The 18,284-nt window shown below is 39.3% G+C and overlaps 1 protein-coding gene across 1 annotated transcript in view; it reads left to right on the forward strand.

Moving 5' to 3' along the window:
- ADGB (androglobin) overlaps nt 1-18,284 on the forward strand; it is an 82,161-nt gene that overhangs the window by 52,082 nt on the left and 11,795 nt on the right. The window contains exons 27-31 of the mRNA XM_081945637.1: nt 126-310; nt 4,367-4,563; nt 6,856-6,967; nt 9,377-9,561; nt 12,350-12,505. Of these exons, the coding sequence (XP_081801763.1) occupies nt 126-310; nt 4,367-4,563; nt 6,856-6,967; nt 9,377-9,561; nt 12,350-12,505 (835 nt within the window). The remainder of the gene's footprint in view (nt 1-125; nt 311-4,366; nt 4,564-6,855; nt 6,968-9,376; nt 9,562-12,349; nt 12,506-18,284) is intronic.

An 18,284-nucleotide genomic window follows, 5' to 3' on the forward strand; every position in this document is an offset into this window, starting at 1 on the left:
TTATTTTCACCGCGCTTAAACACTATTTTCTTGAATAAAAATAAAATAGAATTTAACTTGCTGAAGAGAATTACATATGACATTATTATTTATTTATTTTCTGTCTTAATTTTTTCCCCCTTTAGATATTTTGTAAAAGTTACAATGCCACTTATTGCTACTGTGCAGGTACAGACCTCTAAACCGGACACTATAATTAAACTACAAGTTCTGGATTCTGAAGAAGAGATGGCGAACTCTACTGGGAAGGGTCATGTTATCATCCCTGCATTTCATTTCATATCTGCTGAAAGACCTTTAAGTAGTTTGTGTCAGTAGTCTATGCTTTTTTTAGATAATAATGATTATTGCGATGATGGCTATCTTGAATGTATTGTGTGCGTGTGTCTATTTATGTATATCAATAATGTTTTGACTAAAATTTTGATTTATTATGTTTCCTGCTGCAAAGCATAGTAGCTAGTCAGAGTTCTACATGGCACTGTTAATGACTAGAAATGGTTTTCCATAGAGTCCAGGCTGCTTCCATACAAGGAAATGCAGTAGCAATGCATTTGCCATATAATCTGCTTGTTTCACATAGGAAGTTAGTGCCTGATGCTGTCACAGTCACTAAATATTTGACTTTTCTTTTTGCAGTCTTTTATATAATGTATCCCTAAATCAACTCCAGAAAGATGGAAGATTTTATTGAATATTATAAGCCTCGGATCTGAACCATGCATAACAAAATAGCTAAAACTATATTCTTCCCCTTTCAGTTAGCTGGAGTATCCTAACAACTCCCATTAACAAATCTTTTCACAGAATCCAATCCATAATATTGTATTATCAATCATTAAAAATTGAAGAGTGGTAGAAAAATGGAAACTACATTATGACTATAATCCAGGAATCCAGGGTTTTTCAAATGTATATATATAGTGTCACAACCCCTAGTATGCCCAAATATGGGAGGGAGCATACTGCTTCCCTTTTCTGTCTTTCGGCTCACCTTAGGAGCCATTCAGGCAGAAAGCCATTTTTTTATGTTGCCTTGGTTACATTTGTGTTGCCTTTGTGCTGATAAATAAATAAAGGGAGACTAGTATAGATCTATTTCAAGCTATTTAGCTCTCATCAGCTAGCCATACCCTTACTGGGAATTGAACTGGCTAGCTGACAGAATCAATAAAAATAAGGGGAATCCCTTGTTTAAGAATGCTTGTCTTTATATAAGTCACTTACTTGATCAAGATCATTGTCGGAGACCATTCTTTATGTGTGGTAGCACACTATATATGAATTCTCAACCCTTGACTAGGGGTATTGTTAACTTCTTGTTTGTCTAGTATTGTTTAGCTCACTGTTAGTATATTATAACTCTGGTGTTAATATCTGTTTAGCAGGGTGTTGATTATTGGCAAGATGTTTTGAGCTTTCCTATTGTCTCTGTTGAATGGTATATAGATATTGTTTATCTTTGTATGCCTGTAGATGGCTGATTTGTCTGAGTGCTAGGAATTCTCTAGTGTTTTTAGTCTTGGCTTGGTCTAGGATGCTCATGGTTTACCACATTTTCCCAATAATAATTTAAACTTATAATTATGGTGAAGTCTGTCCATGTGTTGGAAATGAAACAATTTTCATGTCTTCTGATTGCTGGTTAGTGTTCATGGATGTGCTTTGCTAGTCTTCTTCCTGTTTGTCCTACATAGTGTCTGTTATAGACCTTATACCAGTGATGGCGAACCTATGGCACGCGTGCCACAGGTGGCACGCGGAGCCATTTGTCAGGGCACACGAGGTGCTTCCCTGTCAGCTAGCCAGCGCGCATGTACACGCTGGCCAGTGAGTTCACCCTTTTTTAAAGCCATTTTTCACTCTCCCCAGGCTCCAGAGCCTGGGGAGGGCGAAAAGAGCCACCCCACCCCATCCCAAAGGCCCTCCTACGGCTTCATGAGCTTCCCTGAAGCCTCTGGAGTGCAAAAACCCGGCCCTACGAGCAAACTGGATGTTCGGGAACGGACTTCCGGTTTGCTCGGAGGGTCGTTTTGACTGCTCTGGAGGTTGCAGGGAAGCGTCCTGAAGGTCCCTCAAGCCTCCAGAGGGCTTCTGGGGGGGTGGGGGAGGCTGTTTTCACCCTCCCCAGGCTCCTATAAAGCCTCTGGAGCCTGGGGAGGGCAAAAAAAGCATGCAAAAAATGGGGGGGGGTCACGCCTGTAGTGCGTGCATGTGCACTGGGGGGTTGCGCATTGCATTATGGGTGCGGCACGCCCACACACTACCCCCCTGCGCTCCCCCCACTTATGGCACGCGAGCCCAAAAAGGTTCGCCATCGCTGCCTTATACTGTATGGTGTAGATGTCTGCTGTTTAATCTTCTGGGGCTACAGGTCTTTTGGTTTATTTATGATGTTTTGGAGGATTTTGATTGGTTTGTTTGTTATGGTAGTATCAGATGCTTTTGCCATCCTTTTTTGCCACCCCTTTTCCTTTGGACTCAAACTTTGTTTATCAGACTATTGTTTTAGGCTGCAGCTCCTTCTCCTGCTCCCAAGGTCATCCCCACATAGCATTACATAAGCCTCCTATAATCTTCAGTACTTATGTATTCAGTACTTATGATATAAGTACTGTCTGGAACGGTATAGGGTTTCCTGCCTAGGCACGGGGTTGGACTAGAAGACCTCCAAGGTCCCTTCCAAGTCTACTATTGTATTGTATTGTATTGCTATCCTTCAGGATTACTGATTTTAGAACATGCTGCTCAGGCAGGCAGGCCTCATCAGTGATGTTAGGGACAAGGACAGAAGACAACCTTAGGGCACTCTGTTACAGGGTTGCCTCAGAGTTTAGTCCTTCTATTGTGTTTAGCATCTACATGAAACCAGTCTGAAAAGATTTCTGCTGATTCAGGATGAAGTACCATCAATATGCTGGGTAACTCCACCCACCCCAGGCCCAGTTCAAGTTGTGATAGAAATTATAACTCCGTGCCTGAGGGCTATCAGAATTTAAGTGAGGAGAAACAAAAGCAAGGCTCAACCAAAATAAGACTGCTGTTAATTTAAAAGCCATGACTAACTTTGTCTTTTGATTGAATTGTTCATTCTCAGAGAGAACAGGCTTGCAATCTAAACTGAATAAATAAATATGTCATGGATTCAGAACTTCTATCAGAAAAGCAGATGGAAGTCATGCCCATGTGGGCTTTAATCTGGTTCACCGGTTGCAGCCTTAGCTGGAACATGAAGTATTGTGAATAGTTGCTTATGCTCTTACCATCTCCCAGTTAGATAACTATATTTCACACTACATGGGAATGCTTTTGAGTGCCAACTAGAAAAGTCTTATCCAAAATCCAAGAGTTCATGTGCTCACTGGCCAGTGGTGCTGCTACATTGTTATATCATTGTGGCAGAAGTTTGCATGGTTGATAGTATGTTCCTGAGTACAATGAAGAATTCAATTGCTTTAACACCCTATATGGTTCAGAGCTTGAGTATTTAAGAAGTTCATTCTCCCAGAAGGAGTTTGGCCACCTGATCAAGATGGCCAAGAGCATCCAAATACCAGGAAGTGCAGCAAAAGGATCTGTTCTCTGTGAGGGTTTCTCATGAAACAGCTGAGGTGAGAATGGACTTCATTTTCATGGTCTTCTGGAAACTGGTAAAAATCTAGTTTTTCTGAAAGGCCTTTAAGAATTTACTATGGATTTATTGCCAGGAATATTAATCTTAATTATGGGTACTTGGTGTTCTCTGAGCTTGGTTGTTTTTCTGCAGATGTTTCATACCAGAACAGGAATTTGCTGGTTGTTTATGTATAGTAGCTTTCCCGCCAATCTTGGTTTGAGGTTTTTCTTGATGGTTCCTTGATTTGAGTATTGTTTCTTCCTTGATTGTTCTTGCTGCTGTTTGTTGCTTATCAGACGTTGTCCACTAAGGAAGATATGCCTTGATTTTTGATTATATCTTTTAATTGGGATGTAGATGGAGTTATTTCTATAGTCTACATATTTTTGTATTATTTGTTTTTATTTTGGTATCTAGACTCCATCACAAACAACTAGTTATTTCTACTGACAGAACCTGTACGTGTCATATATTTTGGTATATATTTTCAAATTCCAAGTTAAGATTTTAAAATATTTTCACATTAAATGAATTTTAACTTTCCAAAATATTTTTTCTGTACTTCGCTAATGTTTAGCCACATTAAATAAGGCTTTCTGAGAAAGTTTGTGAACACATGTAAATGTAAACGATAAAAGGGATCATCCAACAGATCAGTAACAAAAGGGTGTTTATACAATATATATGATGCAATATTATTTTAAAATGATACTTATTTCAATCCCTTTAAAGTTATTCTTCCTATCTCAGCAACAGCAAGTAAAGCAAGTGGTGTAGTTCAAAGCACACCCAAAAAAGAAGCTGAAGTTGTAGCCCCTAAGAAAAAAGGTACAGTAACAGCTCAGAAGACTGTTAAGACTTCCGCTAAGGTATCCCAGGAAGGTTCAGTTGTAACAGAAGAAGAAATTCCTGCTCTTCCTACCGTTGATGAGAATTTGCTTCAACAGGTGAAAGATATGAATGGATATTTAGAACCTTACATTCTTTCATGGGGGAATAAACATCCTATCCCAAATTAGTTATATGTGTCGTTTCACCAAGTTTTAATATGACCCAGCCTTTTGTAAAACTTGGTGCCCTGAGATTTTTCTCACAAGCAAGGCAAAATCTTGCTACAAAGAAAACGACCCTGATTTCCATGCATGAATTTTTGCACACAGCTTTACAACTATACTCTGTTTTGATCCTTCCAAGCTCTTTCTCTTTTCCCAAGGAATGGCTAAATCTTTTTGGTTATTTTAGTAATGTCATCTGATGTCATTTCCACTTGATCTGCAAAAAAAGGTTTATTTTCAGAAATTATTCAAATGTATGATTGTATATTAAATTACGGGCGTTATCAAAATGTTTAATCAGAAAAGCAATAAAGACTGAACTTTAACAAAATGCCATGTTCTGTGTAATGAAGATATTGATATGTGTAATTCTAGTATGGTTATTAAATTAACAATTTATGAGATTTAATGATATTGATTTTGGCTTTTTGCTAAGGTTTTATAGTTCAATTACCATGGATTTTTTCCTTTTTATTATAGCCTAGATTTCTCATTGCTTATACAGTATCTTAGTGTAGAAGTTTTACAGTGAACGATAATGATTTACAGTTGAATTACCCAAAATAATATCGTGTTTCCCCGAAAATACCAAATGTCCTAATAATAAGGCCATGCCATATTTTTCGGGTGGGCAAAAATGTAAGCTCTCCCCCAAAAATAAGCCCCCTGGACAACCTCCCCCTCCCGCCAGGCAGAGCACCACTCACCGACCTAGGGGTATCCCTAAGGCCAAGCCACAGGAACTGGAGAGGGCAAAGGCTCGTGTTGCTTGGCGCCTTTGGGATACCGCTAGGTCGGTGAGTGGTGGTGTGCCCAGCTGGAGAGGGGGGTTGCCGGGCGGTTCTCTTGCGAACGGGCTCCCGAAGAGCCGGCACAGCCTCAGGGTCGAACGGCTGTGTTGCTCTGTCGGAACAGCACTACACAGCAGCCATGAGGTGATTATGCTTACGAGCAGCCGCCAGGCAACCCCCCTTTCCAACTGGCACAGTGCCATTCACTGATCTAGGGGTATAACCAAGCCGCATGAGCTCCTGTTCGCCGCCCTCCAGCTTCCACGGCTTGGTTCCTTCAGAATGTCTCTAGGTCAGTGAATGGGGCTCTGCATGGCTGGAGAGGGGGGGGTTACGCGAGTGGCTTTTCTGCTCCCCGCTCGTGCACCTCCCAGCCTCACGATGCCCTTGCCTAACTCTCCCTGCAGAGCCAGGGCATCTCTGCTGCTGCCGCCCGCCGCCACCGCAAGGCTTTTTCTGCGGCTTCCAAAGCACGGAGGTAGGTTGCCGAATCTTCCAGAAGTTGCCACTCTGGGAATACGCTTTATGGTTGTACGCTCTGGGAGTACACTCTGCCAGCAGCCAGCCCACAACCATAGAGTGGCTGCTGCCGAAAGACTCAGCTGCGGATCTCCAGAGTTTGGAAACCAGAGAATAGGTTATGCTCGGAGCGTCACCACCACGGCAGCACCCTAGCCCTGCGGGGAGAACTGGGCCAGGGCATGGTGAGGTTGGGAGGCACACCAGCTGGGGATGGAACAGGTGCTTGTGCAACCTCCCTTTCCAGCCAGGCAGAGCGCCATGCACTGACCTAAGGGTATCCTGAATGCACCAAGCCGCGGGAGCTGGGGGGAGGACAGAGCACCACGCGGCTTAGCACCTTTGGGATATCACTGGGTCGGTGACTGGTGCTCTGCCCGGCTGGAAAGGGGGGTTGCCGAGTGGCTGCTCGTGAGTGTGGTCACCTCATGGCTGGTGTATTGCGCTGCTGCAACAGCACAACACAGCCATTTGCCCCTGAGGCTGCGCCTGGCTCTTCGGGTGCCCGCTCGCAAAAGAGCAGCCACCCGGCAACCCCAGAACAATAAGCCCTCCCCCCGATAATAAGACCCAATCAATATTTTGTGGGTCAAAAGAAAATGAGACCCTGTCTTATTTTCGGGGAAACATGGTATTAACCTGAAAGAATAGCAAATTCAAATTAAATTTAATGAAGCTAGAAGTTACCACTGACAGATATGTTGTTTTTATATAACTATCATGGTCGAATTAATCGAACCTCTGATTTTAGCTCTTCTTTCTTTCCATTTTCTGAAGCTACAAGGTTTTAAAATAGCAATCAAGGAGGGTGTGATTGGTTTAAACCAATAACTTTATATACGAAATTGTAATATATTGTTTTTCAATTTTACAGACTCACAAATATATTATACAAGCTTCCGTGTTATACAATAGTTGGCCACTTACTGAAAGTCAAATTGTATTTGTTCAGGCTCTGAAAGAATTAGAAAAAAATGAAATCAAAGGTAAGTCATTGTTTTAGGTATACAGAATAGTCTTGACTAAGTGTCATAGTGTTAAAACTAATAAGCTTTATATATTATTTTTTCCAATAAATCACAACTTTCCTGACTCTTAGTACTTTATGTTGTGAGAGTAACAAAAACACAAATGCAAACAATAAAATAATTGCTACAAAAAAGAAGAGAAATATTTTCTGCAAAGCAGAGAGAAAAGGACATATTGTACAGAATCAACCAAATAAAACACACAAAAATGGCTGTTTTGTTGAAGCATTAGCCCTCCCCCCAATATAGATGAAGAGGATTAAACAATAGACTTCCAGCACTTCTGTGTATTGTTATACAAAAGAATTATCTTAAGAGAATCATAAAAATAAATTTAGTGCAATGAGAATGGGATATTTAAATGTGTATGATGAAAACAAAAAGAGATGGGAAGTGAATGAGTGCTGAATGAAAATGGATTGAATACAAATGTGAGAGATCAGCATAAAGGAAACACACTGAAGTGGTTTTTAAGGCAGAATGAATGATGTTCAGATCACATAGTGAATATATGAAGAAATAGCAAATAGATTTAGAAGAAAAAAAAAACAACTCATACAATTTTAACATGTGCATGTTATAAGCAAGTAAACTAGAAAATTAATGATAAATGTACACAAACACACATTATAATGAAGCCAGGTAATTTTAGAAAGTATGCACAGTTGGAAATAAATGTATTGAAAATGATGTGCATATGCCTTTTCATGCATACAGTTTAATTTTGTTGCAAAATACTTAAAATAATATAGAACAGAACTGAAACAAACTGTCAGGAAAATTAGAATGTGTTTGATACTAAAACTGACAAATTCTGTTATGTCTACCCAAATGTACTTTACTGGTAATTTCCAGACCATTGTGCATTAATAACATGTCTGCTTCAAATCTTAACATTTCTTATTTCATAATACAAGGCAACAGTGCCATCTGCAGTAAATCATTATTGTCTAGTTTAACTTGCTAGAACAGAGCACATGGATCATTTTTTGACATTTTTAAATTAATGGAGAAAAAGTATAAATTTTAGAAGTTGTCTCCTGGTTTAATTCCAGTAGAAAACGTATGTATTTATGCTGGGAAATGAATGCTGAGGAGAAGACATAATTTTAGTTTAAAATATTGTCCTACAATGCCAGCAAAAGGCAGAGAAAACAAGGCATAATGAAACCATTCCCAATAGATGAGTTTCCAGTTCTATTTGCAAACTTCCAGTGAAGGGAAAGAAACCACTCCATGCAGTATGAATTCAGTCAGTCCAATCAATTCCACTGTTTGACAGGTCTTACTGTCAAGAAGTTCTTCTAATATCTACTCTGCATCTACAGCCTTGAAGTTTGATCTCATTAACAGAATAACAGAGTTGAAGGAGACGTTGGAGGTCTTTTCATCCAACCCCCTTACTTATGCAGGAAACTCTATACCATTTTGGACAAATGGTTGTCCAATCTCATCTTAAAATCCTCCAGTAGTCCTCTTTTTCTCTGGAACAAAAGAGTCCAAAGCCTCTGCAGTAGTGTTCCTCAACTGTAGCAACTTCAGGATGTGTGGGCTTCCATTGTGCTGACTGGGAAATTCTGAGAGTTGAAGTCTAAGGTTGCCAAGGTTAAAAAACATTCTCTATAGTGTGACAATCCTTCATATAATTGAAATTAGCTGTCATGTCCCCTCTCCACCTTTTCTGCTAGCTGAATGTACCTAGGTATTTAAACCATTCCTCTGGATGGATAAACATATACAAATAGGAGGGAATTATACTCTTACTGAAGTAAAACTATTGGAAAAAGAATAAGAAATGTTCTATAATAAAATAAGCTAAAGAGAAATAACTCTTCATGATTATTCCCAAATATTAGATATATTTTGCCTCCTTTTCTGGATATTTAAGCCAAGAGTCCCTAACCCCACTCAGTTTTATTAATTAAAGATAAACAAATTTTGAATGGAATATTGCCATTTTTATATTAGGTTTGTGGACTTGTCTCAGTGTTAATTCTTTGGATGGTGCATAGAATGTATGTAGATCTGCATTACGCATATATGAATGAATAGGTACCTCATCAGCATAAAAGCACAGAATAAGAGCTGTATTCCAAAGTTGTCTGTCTACCAGAAAGTTGGTTCTGCTTCAACTATCTCCCCCTGTGCCATCCTAAACATCTCCGCTGTCTGGTCTGGAAAATTGGGTGGAAAGGGACTGGAAAAAGACAGGAAGTCACACTGCATGAAAAGAACAATCACTTAATGTTGATTATAACTCTCTGTGCTTTTGGCATGCCAAATATGGATCTGAAAAAAAGATATTCAAGCACAAATGTTTCAAATGATCAGTGTTTAAAATTGCTATTTGAATAAAATTATATGCAGCTCGTCCTATTGAGAAACATGAAGAGAATATATCTGTCTTAAGTCCAGAAATGCACAGCAGTTTGGAAAGTCAAAAGTCTGCAGGTTCTTCCAAAACCACTAGAAAAACCAAAGAAAAAACAACTGACAAAACAGAAAAGGCACCTAAAGAGAAACCAGTAGCTGTTGCTAGACCAGAATCACAGGTAAGAATAAATTACTGTAAATTCTAAATGTCCAAAGTAACAGTGGAGATTTATCAGGGTTTGCTTGTTAGCCTACTGTCTTTCTCATATTACAGTTAAAGGAGAAAGCAGAAATTTTTCTTCTCTGTGTTTTTTACCCCACTCATACCCAACCCCCAATATTAATACGTTGGCTAAAATTGTCATAGCTGAGCCCTCGTATATTGCTATCTTGAGATATCTATCTTGCAATCCAGAATGGTGCCTGGTTTGATAATATTATCATTACATTTGTGTTAATAACTACATTATTCTAGTCACAGTTGCCCATGCATGGGACTTGGGGGGCAAGATATTACAGGTAGTCCTCACTTAACAACCATTCATTTAGCAACTGTTTGAAGTTATGACAGTGCTGAAAAAAGTGACTTACAAACAGTCCTTGCACTTACCATGACCATAGTGTCCCCATTATCAAGTAATCCTGATTCGGGTGCTTGACATTTATTATATATTTTTGATAGTTGTAGCATCACACATGAGTACTATTTGCAACCTTCCTAGCTAGTTTCCAAAAAGCAAAAGTCAGTGAGGAAACCAGCAGGTCTCACGTTATGATCACATGATGATTTGCTTAAGGATCACTGGTGATTCAATTAACAACTGCAACTGGGACTACTATTGTTAAGTAGGGCAGTCACATAATGTTTCTCTTAATGACTGTTTCAGTCATTTAGCAGTAGACTTGCCAATCCTAATTGGAATTCTTAAGTGAGGACTACCTGTACCCATTTTTTTAAGTACATTGATGATCCATATAAGAAACTGACAATTATGTTTTTAAAACTCACATTGCATGGCTTAGACTTTTTAAACTTAACATTGATGAAAATTCTAAAGGTGCTTTTTCAAGAGGCAACTGGACTTTCTGGTTATTCTTTGAAGACATTTCACTTCTCATTCAAGAAGCTTCTTCAGAGCTGAAGAAACTTCTTGGATGAAAAGCGAAATGTCTTCAAAGAAAAACCAGAAAGTCCAGTTGCCTCTTGAAAAAGCACCTTGTGGACAGTCATGACCTGGGTGACTGACAATCTCTATAGACATTGGTGAGAGTCACGTTTTGTGAGATGGGTGAAAAGTTGGTGTTGATTCTCAGAGATGACATAGAAAGATTTTCAACCTTCACATGTTCCAACAGGGCACTCGTTGTCACTGTAACTTCATTCCATCCACTTTGCTGATGGTAAACTTCTGGTCACAAATCTTCTCTTCTTCCCATTAAATTGCATCTAATATATGAATTCCTCCAGACTGTATTTTTAACATGGGTTGATTTCATGAAGGTCTTTTGCTCATTAGAGTTAAATCCTAGTCCACTGGCTCAACTCCATATTTAGCCATCCTTATTCTGTTATAAGACAATGTTGACTGCTAGTATTAGTTAAGATGTGCATTTAGCAAAAAACATCAGTGCACAGCATTTGCCAATACAGGTAGTCCTTGAGGTACGAACAGCCGTTGAACAATTGTTCAAAGTTATGAATGCACCCCAAAGTGCACTTTACTACAGGGGTTCAAAATTGCAGCCCACAAGATTCCTCTATAGTCATTGACCGGGATTCAGTCACTCCTGAAATGGTGGCTATTTTAGTCCAATTAGTCCTATTTTAGTCCGACTACCCTTTCTCACCATGTTTATGACAGGCAATTTCCGAGACCCATGTGGTCGGCATGTTTTTTTCCCTTGTTCATATGACCAATCAATATTGGAGGCTTTGCAGCCTGCCTACTTTTTTCTCCTCCTCATTGCTGCCAAGTGGAGGAGTAGAGGAGATAATCTTTTGTTGCTGACCCTGTTGTTTCTTTTGTTGCTTAGCCTTGAGGTCTAGGATACTATAGTTGCCTTTGTAAGTTTCTTTTTCATTATAATGTTGCACTTGTTTGTAAGTGCAAACTGCTTTTCTTATTTGTAAGTACTTTGCAAACTTTTGTGCTTTGTTTGTAAGTACTTTACAGCAGAGATAGTTTTATTTCCCTTCATTGTATTTATTTGTTTGCATTTGCTTTGGAATTCCTTGTAGAACTACAAGGCAGTGTCTTCAGAAAGCATATTTAGTATTGGAAAGTTCCTTTGCATTCTACTGTACTTCGTTGGCATGTAGTTTGAGATTATTTGTGGAAAGACTGATTACACAGTACTGTATTGTGTACTGTGTTTGCTTTTGCTTTGAGGATTAGTACGTACTACTATAGGTTGCTTATAGAACAGCTGATGGGAGAGCAGCAGTGGTTCCCTCCAGCAGCTTTACTAGAAGCCTTGCAAATTAATTCCCCCACTCCAATTTAAATCCGGGCACTTGCCTAGAGTTGCTGCAGGCCTTCAGAGATGGAGGGCCACCTAGCCTTTCCAAAACAACTGATGGGTGGGCAGTAGCTTTCCCTCCAGAGAGGCTCCACCTGGGGAGCACTACAAATTCTCTGACCTCTTGGTTCATTTAATGATGGCAGTAGCCACTTAACAACCAAAGCAAACAACAAGCCCAATCTTCTTTATTTAACAACTTGGTTGATTCGCTTAAGAAGCAAGGTAAAAAAAAAATGTCATAAAAATGGCTCCAATTCATTTTATGAAATTTTGATTTGCGACCATAATGGGCAAGCTTCATTAGAGTCGTATCTCGAGGACTATCTATATTTAGCCATAAAATTATATCACAATAGTTCTCTGGGAGACATTCTGAATTTGAAAGTCAGTGGATACAGAGCCACTGATGTCTGTCTGCTTCCGCTCTGTGTACTCCTTTTCTAGCAATCTGATCCTAACAAACCCTTCTGGATTTTGCGCCTTGTTGTTGAGCAAAATGAGACGGATGCAGTTGATCTGAAGAAAGATACTGAGAGAGCAGATGAGATCAAGGCTATGAAGCAAGCTTGGGAGGCTGCGGAACCAGGGAGAGCTATCAAGGTAACGGGGTCATGCTTTTATTCAATATGTAATGTGAAAACTACTGAGGCACAGCAATTCCTACCTGGAAAAAAACAAACAATTCCCAAGAGTGATTTATCAGTGCCAGATGCCGGAAATGCATAGAAGAGTTAGGATTAGGAAATAATGGATATACCTCATTTTTCTGTCTTCGAAATCTATTGGTGCTGATAGCTGAAATAAAATCTAAATTTCAAATAAAGAAACTCCTGAATGCCACTATGGACTTTTGAGTTAGGAAGATACCGTAGACTGATCTTGACAGCTGTCATGATCACTACAGATGATTGAAAATTGAAAACGAATATTTGTATACAACTTGGAGACAGTTGTTCTTACCATAACACAGGTAGTCTTCAACACAGTCGTAGGCTGCATCAACAGAGGGATAGAATCAAGATCACGTGAAGTGTTAATACCACTTTATAATGCCTTGGTAAGGCCACACTTGGAATACTGCATTCAGTTTTGGTCGCCATGATGTAAAAAAGATGTGGAGACTCTAGAAAGAGTGCAGAGAAGAGCAACAAAGATGATTAGGGGACTGAAGACTAAAACATATGAAGAACGGTTGCAGGAACTGGATATGTTTAGCTTAAGAGAAAGAAGGACTACGGGAGACATGATAGCATTGTTCCAATATCCCAGGGGTTGCCACAAAGAAGAGGGAGTCAAACTATTCTCCAAGGCACCTGAGGGTAGAACAAGAAGCAATGGGTGGAAACTAATCAAGGAGAGAAGCAACTTAGAACTGAGGAGAAATTTCCTGACAGTTAGAACAATTAATCAGTGGAACAGCTTGCCTCCAGAAGTTGTGAATGCCCCAACACTGGAAGTCTTAGTAACATTGTTGTTAAGTGAATCTAGCTTCCCCATTGACTTTGCTGGTCAGAAGGTCACAAAAGCTGATCACATGACCCTGGGACATTGCAGCCATCATAAATATTAACCAGTTGCTAAGCATTCTAATTTTGATCATGTGACCAAAGGGATGTTTAAAAGGACATAAGTGTGAAAAATGGTCATTTTTCAGTGCCATTGTAACTTTGAATGTTCACTATGTGAACTGTTGTAAGTTGAGAACTACCTGTAGATCAACGTAAAATTAGAACCCTAAGAATTAAATCTTAAGAACATTTAAATCTGAAAGAAAGCTTGCTAATTTCAACAAGAAATATCTATATATACTTGAATATTTGCATGGTTTTTTTTAATGTGCTCACATTGATCTTATTGTCTGGTGGTTTCATAGACACATCTACAGTACAGTTTTTTACCTTTTTCTTTGTGCATAGGACTGAAATATTAATTTTCCCCTATTTTATTTTATTTTATTTTATTGCTGAAGCAGGAATTCATTTCATCAGAAAAATAATAAAATGCAAAAAAAATTGACATAAATTGAAAAATATGTTAAATTCAGTATTAAGTTTAAGGCTCCCATTGAATTCATTTGGAAGTGTCTGAGTTAACAGACATTAGATTGTGCTATACAAAAGATAAACCTCTTGCTACTTAAAAGTTTATATTCATGTCAAGATCTGATGTGATTGTTTACTAATTTGGATTTACAATTCTTACTCCAATACTATGTTTAGCCTATTAATTATATCATCATTTCTCCCTTCATCACTATTAGGCTGTATTCCATGGTCTACTTTAAACCCACTTCAATGTGAAATATTAATAGAGCTGTTATCAGTAAGTCTGCTTCCACCTGAAATAAGCACCTTGTGGCTATTAGACATCTGTTTGGCATCAATATGAAAGTGATTTGTCCCTGCCTTCTTCCAGGATTCCCAGCAAACTCTATCGCGTTACATTTCCTAGTGATCTTCCATTTAAGTATGAAATAGTTCTGACTCTGCTTAACTGTTTCAAGATCAGTGAAGGTCATTAATTCTATCACCTCCTATGATGCTATTCTCACTAGTAACGTGTATTAAATCTACAAAAAATGTCCTTTGTTAAATTTGATCATTTCCATGCATTCACTGAAAGTAGAACATTCTACAGGTGGATTTTAGCTCCACTCCAGAAAAGCTCTTCTTAAGAGAACGTTCTACGCCAGGCATCAAACTCATTACAAATGCAATATAATACTCAAATTACAAACGAGATCTTATGGTTTTTGCTGAAAGTTACTCATCTGTTCTCATTTCAAATTGCTTTAAAAACTGCTTTATTGAGTGTGTTAGTTTAATGTACCCAAAGTTGTTTTTATTACTCAACTGCTAGCAGTTAAACAACTCTTGAGTTGCATAATCTAAAGACAAAAATATTGATATTTTTGTTTCTGGTGCTGTCATTTCAAACACAGCAGCTGAATGTTGTGACATGAATCATTCATCCATGTGTTTGCTTTCATCCAATGACTCATATTTTCAGTTGCAAAGCAAATAATAATTAAATTACTCAGCCTAAAACCTATGCTGTGTTATTTCTGGCCACATGCTACTAATGTAAACCAAATCCTAATAGATTAATATCTTGAAAACTGCTACAATTGCATATACTGTATACAGGTGACTATCAATAAAGGAGAATATAGCTCAGGATTGAAATGAGTGGTACTTGGTGCTCTCTGAGCTTGGTTGTTTTCTTGCAGATACTTTTATTACCCAAACTAGATAACATCAGCACCGATTATGTTACCTATTTTGGGTAATAAAATATCTGCGAGAAAACAATCGAGCTCAGAGAGCACCAAGGACCCACCATAGGCCAATATAGTTATAGGAGCATTATAAGGAACTTGCCATGGTCTGGAACCAGAGTCTGTGAGGCTGGATAGTCAGTTTCTAATTAGGAAAACAACCATTGCAAAGGAGTATTTGATGTCTAATTGACTGGGTTTCATCCTTTCCTGCCAGATTGAAATCTCAGTTTATGTGTTGGCTTGGGACCAAGGACTTCATAATTGCTGGCAAGACTACTAGCAAGAGACGATCAGCCAAACCTGGATTGGATATGATGCCAGATTATGGTTCACACATCTCTTACAAAACCATATTTTTCTTGTCACTGATGACTCTTTGTTATTTCATTCTACATCTGTGCAACAACTTTTTACATTGGACAACTTTAGCTATGCTAATTGTGATTTTATATCCACCTTGGTTTTGATACTCCCAATTAATAGTTAAAATTCAAAGTAGCAAGCAAATACAGAGGAGGAGCAAGAAACTGAAAGTCACGTAAAATATAGGCAGCCTTGTCTAAACCTGAAATATAAGCAATCAAATGTTTACCAAATATAACTGAATATAACCTATCCAGCTGAAACTAATGTTTGCTTCCCCTCCCCTGCAACTTTCATGATGCTGGAAAGCTAGATATACTAACAGCATGAAACATTTTGTTATATTTGTATTGTGTTTCAGAGAGAAAAGTCTGCCAGTTGCACAGTAATGAGATCAGTAATAAATCAGTCCCAGCTCATAGGTTTATAATCTAAATGACACAACACAAAAGGGAAAAAAATAGTGCTTCCTTTCTTACTTTTATAATATTCTCATATTGATCATGTAGAATGGAAACTGGTCCTCTGGCAGAATCAATAGAATACATCCTTCATGTTCTTCTCACCATCTTATATAACTTGATGGAATAGTAGGTATTAGATCACATTTCAGAGAAGAACCAGAATACATTGCCAGAATTTGACTGTATATTAGGCGTTCTTCATCTCTGTCTGATTTGAACTTTTGTTTTGCTTTCCCGAACAGCTGGATTGTAGATTCCTCAGCTGTATTATATTTTGATAATTACTTTTTTTAAATTGAGACATGTTTTATCATATCACATCATATGTTCTGATCTTCATTCTTCATTCCTGCTTAGTGATTAACCTTAACATTTATTTTCTGTTGCTTGCCTTTTATCGATCGGTTTGAAGAACTATTCCATCATTGCATTTTTAAGATGAAACATGTAGGAGTTTCACGCCTAGTGACAGAGCACATCAACTAATACAACCTTGTTGATCTTCTCATCACATGTTCATATATTTTGAGGGGCTGCTTGCAGAGATTGGATTGGATTGGATTTATTATTTATATGCCGCCCTTCTCCCAAGGACTCAGGGCGGCGTACAGCATTAAAAAACACGTAGTACAAAAGTTAAAAGGAAATTGGAAACAGTCCAAAAAACAAATCCAATTTATACAACACTCACATTTTAAAAATTAAATAAAATTAACAGGCCAGGCCGGCTTGCTGGAAAAGCCAACTTTTTAGGGCGCGTCGGAAGGATCGGAGGTCAGGGATTATGCGAAGCTCCGAGGGCAGCTCATTCCAGAGGGAAGGCGCTCCCACGGAGAAGGCTCTCCCCCTGAGGTCACCAGCCGACACTGGCCGACGGCACCCTGAGGAGGCCAACTCTGTGGGATCGTACTGGACGGTGGGAGGCTATTGGTGGCAGTGCCTCCCCCCCGATATCAGAACCACCACCGACTTCCGCTCCTTTCGACAAAAACTGAAGACTCACCTGTTCCGTTTAGCCGGCCTGGCCCATTTATAGTTTTGTTCTGCCTCCTGGCAGATATTTTAATTGGGTATTTTTAGGGTATTTAAATATTGCTTTTAACTACTTTGCTTCAGATATGTACAGTTTCTTATTGCCTCCTCTTTTGTGTTTGTATTTTCTATTTATTGATGTGTTTTTATTTGACTGTACACCGCCCCGAGTCCCTTTGGGGAGAGGGGGCGGTATAAAAATCTAAATAAAAGTAAAGTAAAGTAAAGTAGGTGGTCTCGCAGGTACCCTGGGCCTAAGCCATGGAGCGCTTTAAAGGTCATAATTAGTACCTTGAATCGTACCCGGAAGACAACCGGCAACCAGTGCAGGCCGCCTAAAAGGGGTATAACATGGGAGCACCTAGGTACCCCCATGATAACCCACACAGCCGCATTCTGGACCAGCTGAAGCCTCCGGGTGCTCTTCAAGGGCAGCCCCATGTAGAGAGCGTTGCAGTAGTCCAGGCGAGAAAGGACGAGGGCATTAGTGACTGTGCACAGAGCATCCCGATCCAGGAAGGGGCGCAACTGACGTACCAGGCAAACCTGGTAAAAGGCCCCCCTGGTCACGGCCGTCAGATGTTCTTCTAAACTAAGCCGCGTATCCAGGAGGACTACCAGATTGCGAGCCTTCTCTGAGGGAGCTAAAATTTCTCCCCCTATCCTCAAAGATGGAACAATATGCACAAATCGGGATGACGGAAACCACAGCCACTCAGTCTTGGAGGGAGTCAAGCTATTTTCTGAAGCACCTGAAGGCCAGACAAGGAATAATGGATAGAAACTGAACAAGGAGAGATTCAACCTGGAAATAAGGAGAAATTTTCTGACAGTGAGAGCAATCAACCAATGGAACAGCTTGCCTTCAGAAGTTGTGGGAGCTTCATCACTGGAAGCTTTCAAGAAGAGACTGGACTGCCATCTGTTAGAAATAGTGTATGGACTCCTGCTTGGGTGGGGGGTTGTACTAAATGACCTACAAGGTCTGTTAACTCTGTTAGTATGCAAGCATTATAAGCCATTCATCCTTCAGCCTTTATGAGCCCTTAGCTATTTTGAAGTGAGAGGTGATTGGATTTAATTTTATCTGAAAGAAGGCTGTGTGGTACTTAATTTTCAAAAGAGAAAAGTACTGTGGAGGGATTGACATAGCACCAGTTTGCAATTCCTTAAAATAGCTGCATCTTTCCTCAGAATAATGTGTGTAATGCAAATCCAGGAAAAGATCCCATTTGGCTTA

The sequence above is a fragment of the Natrix helvetica genome (genome assembly GCF_964273705.1).
Source record: "Natrix helvetica genome assembly, chromosome: 2".
NCBI lineage: Eukaryota > Metazoa > Chordata > Lepidosauria > Squamata > Natricidae > Natrix > Natrix helvetica.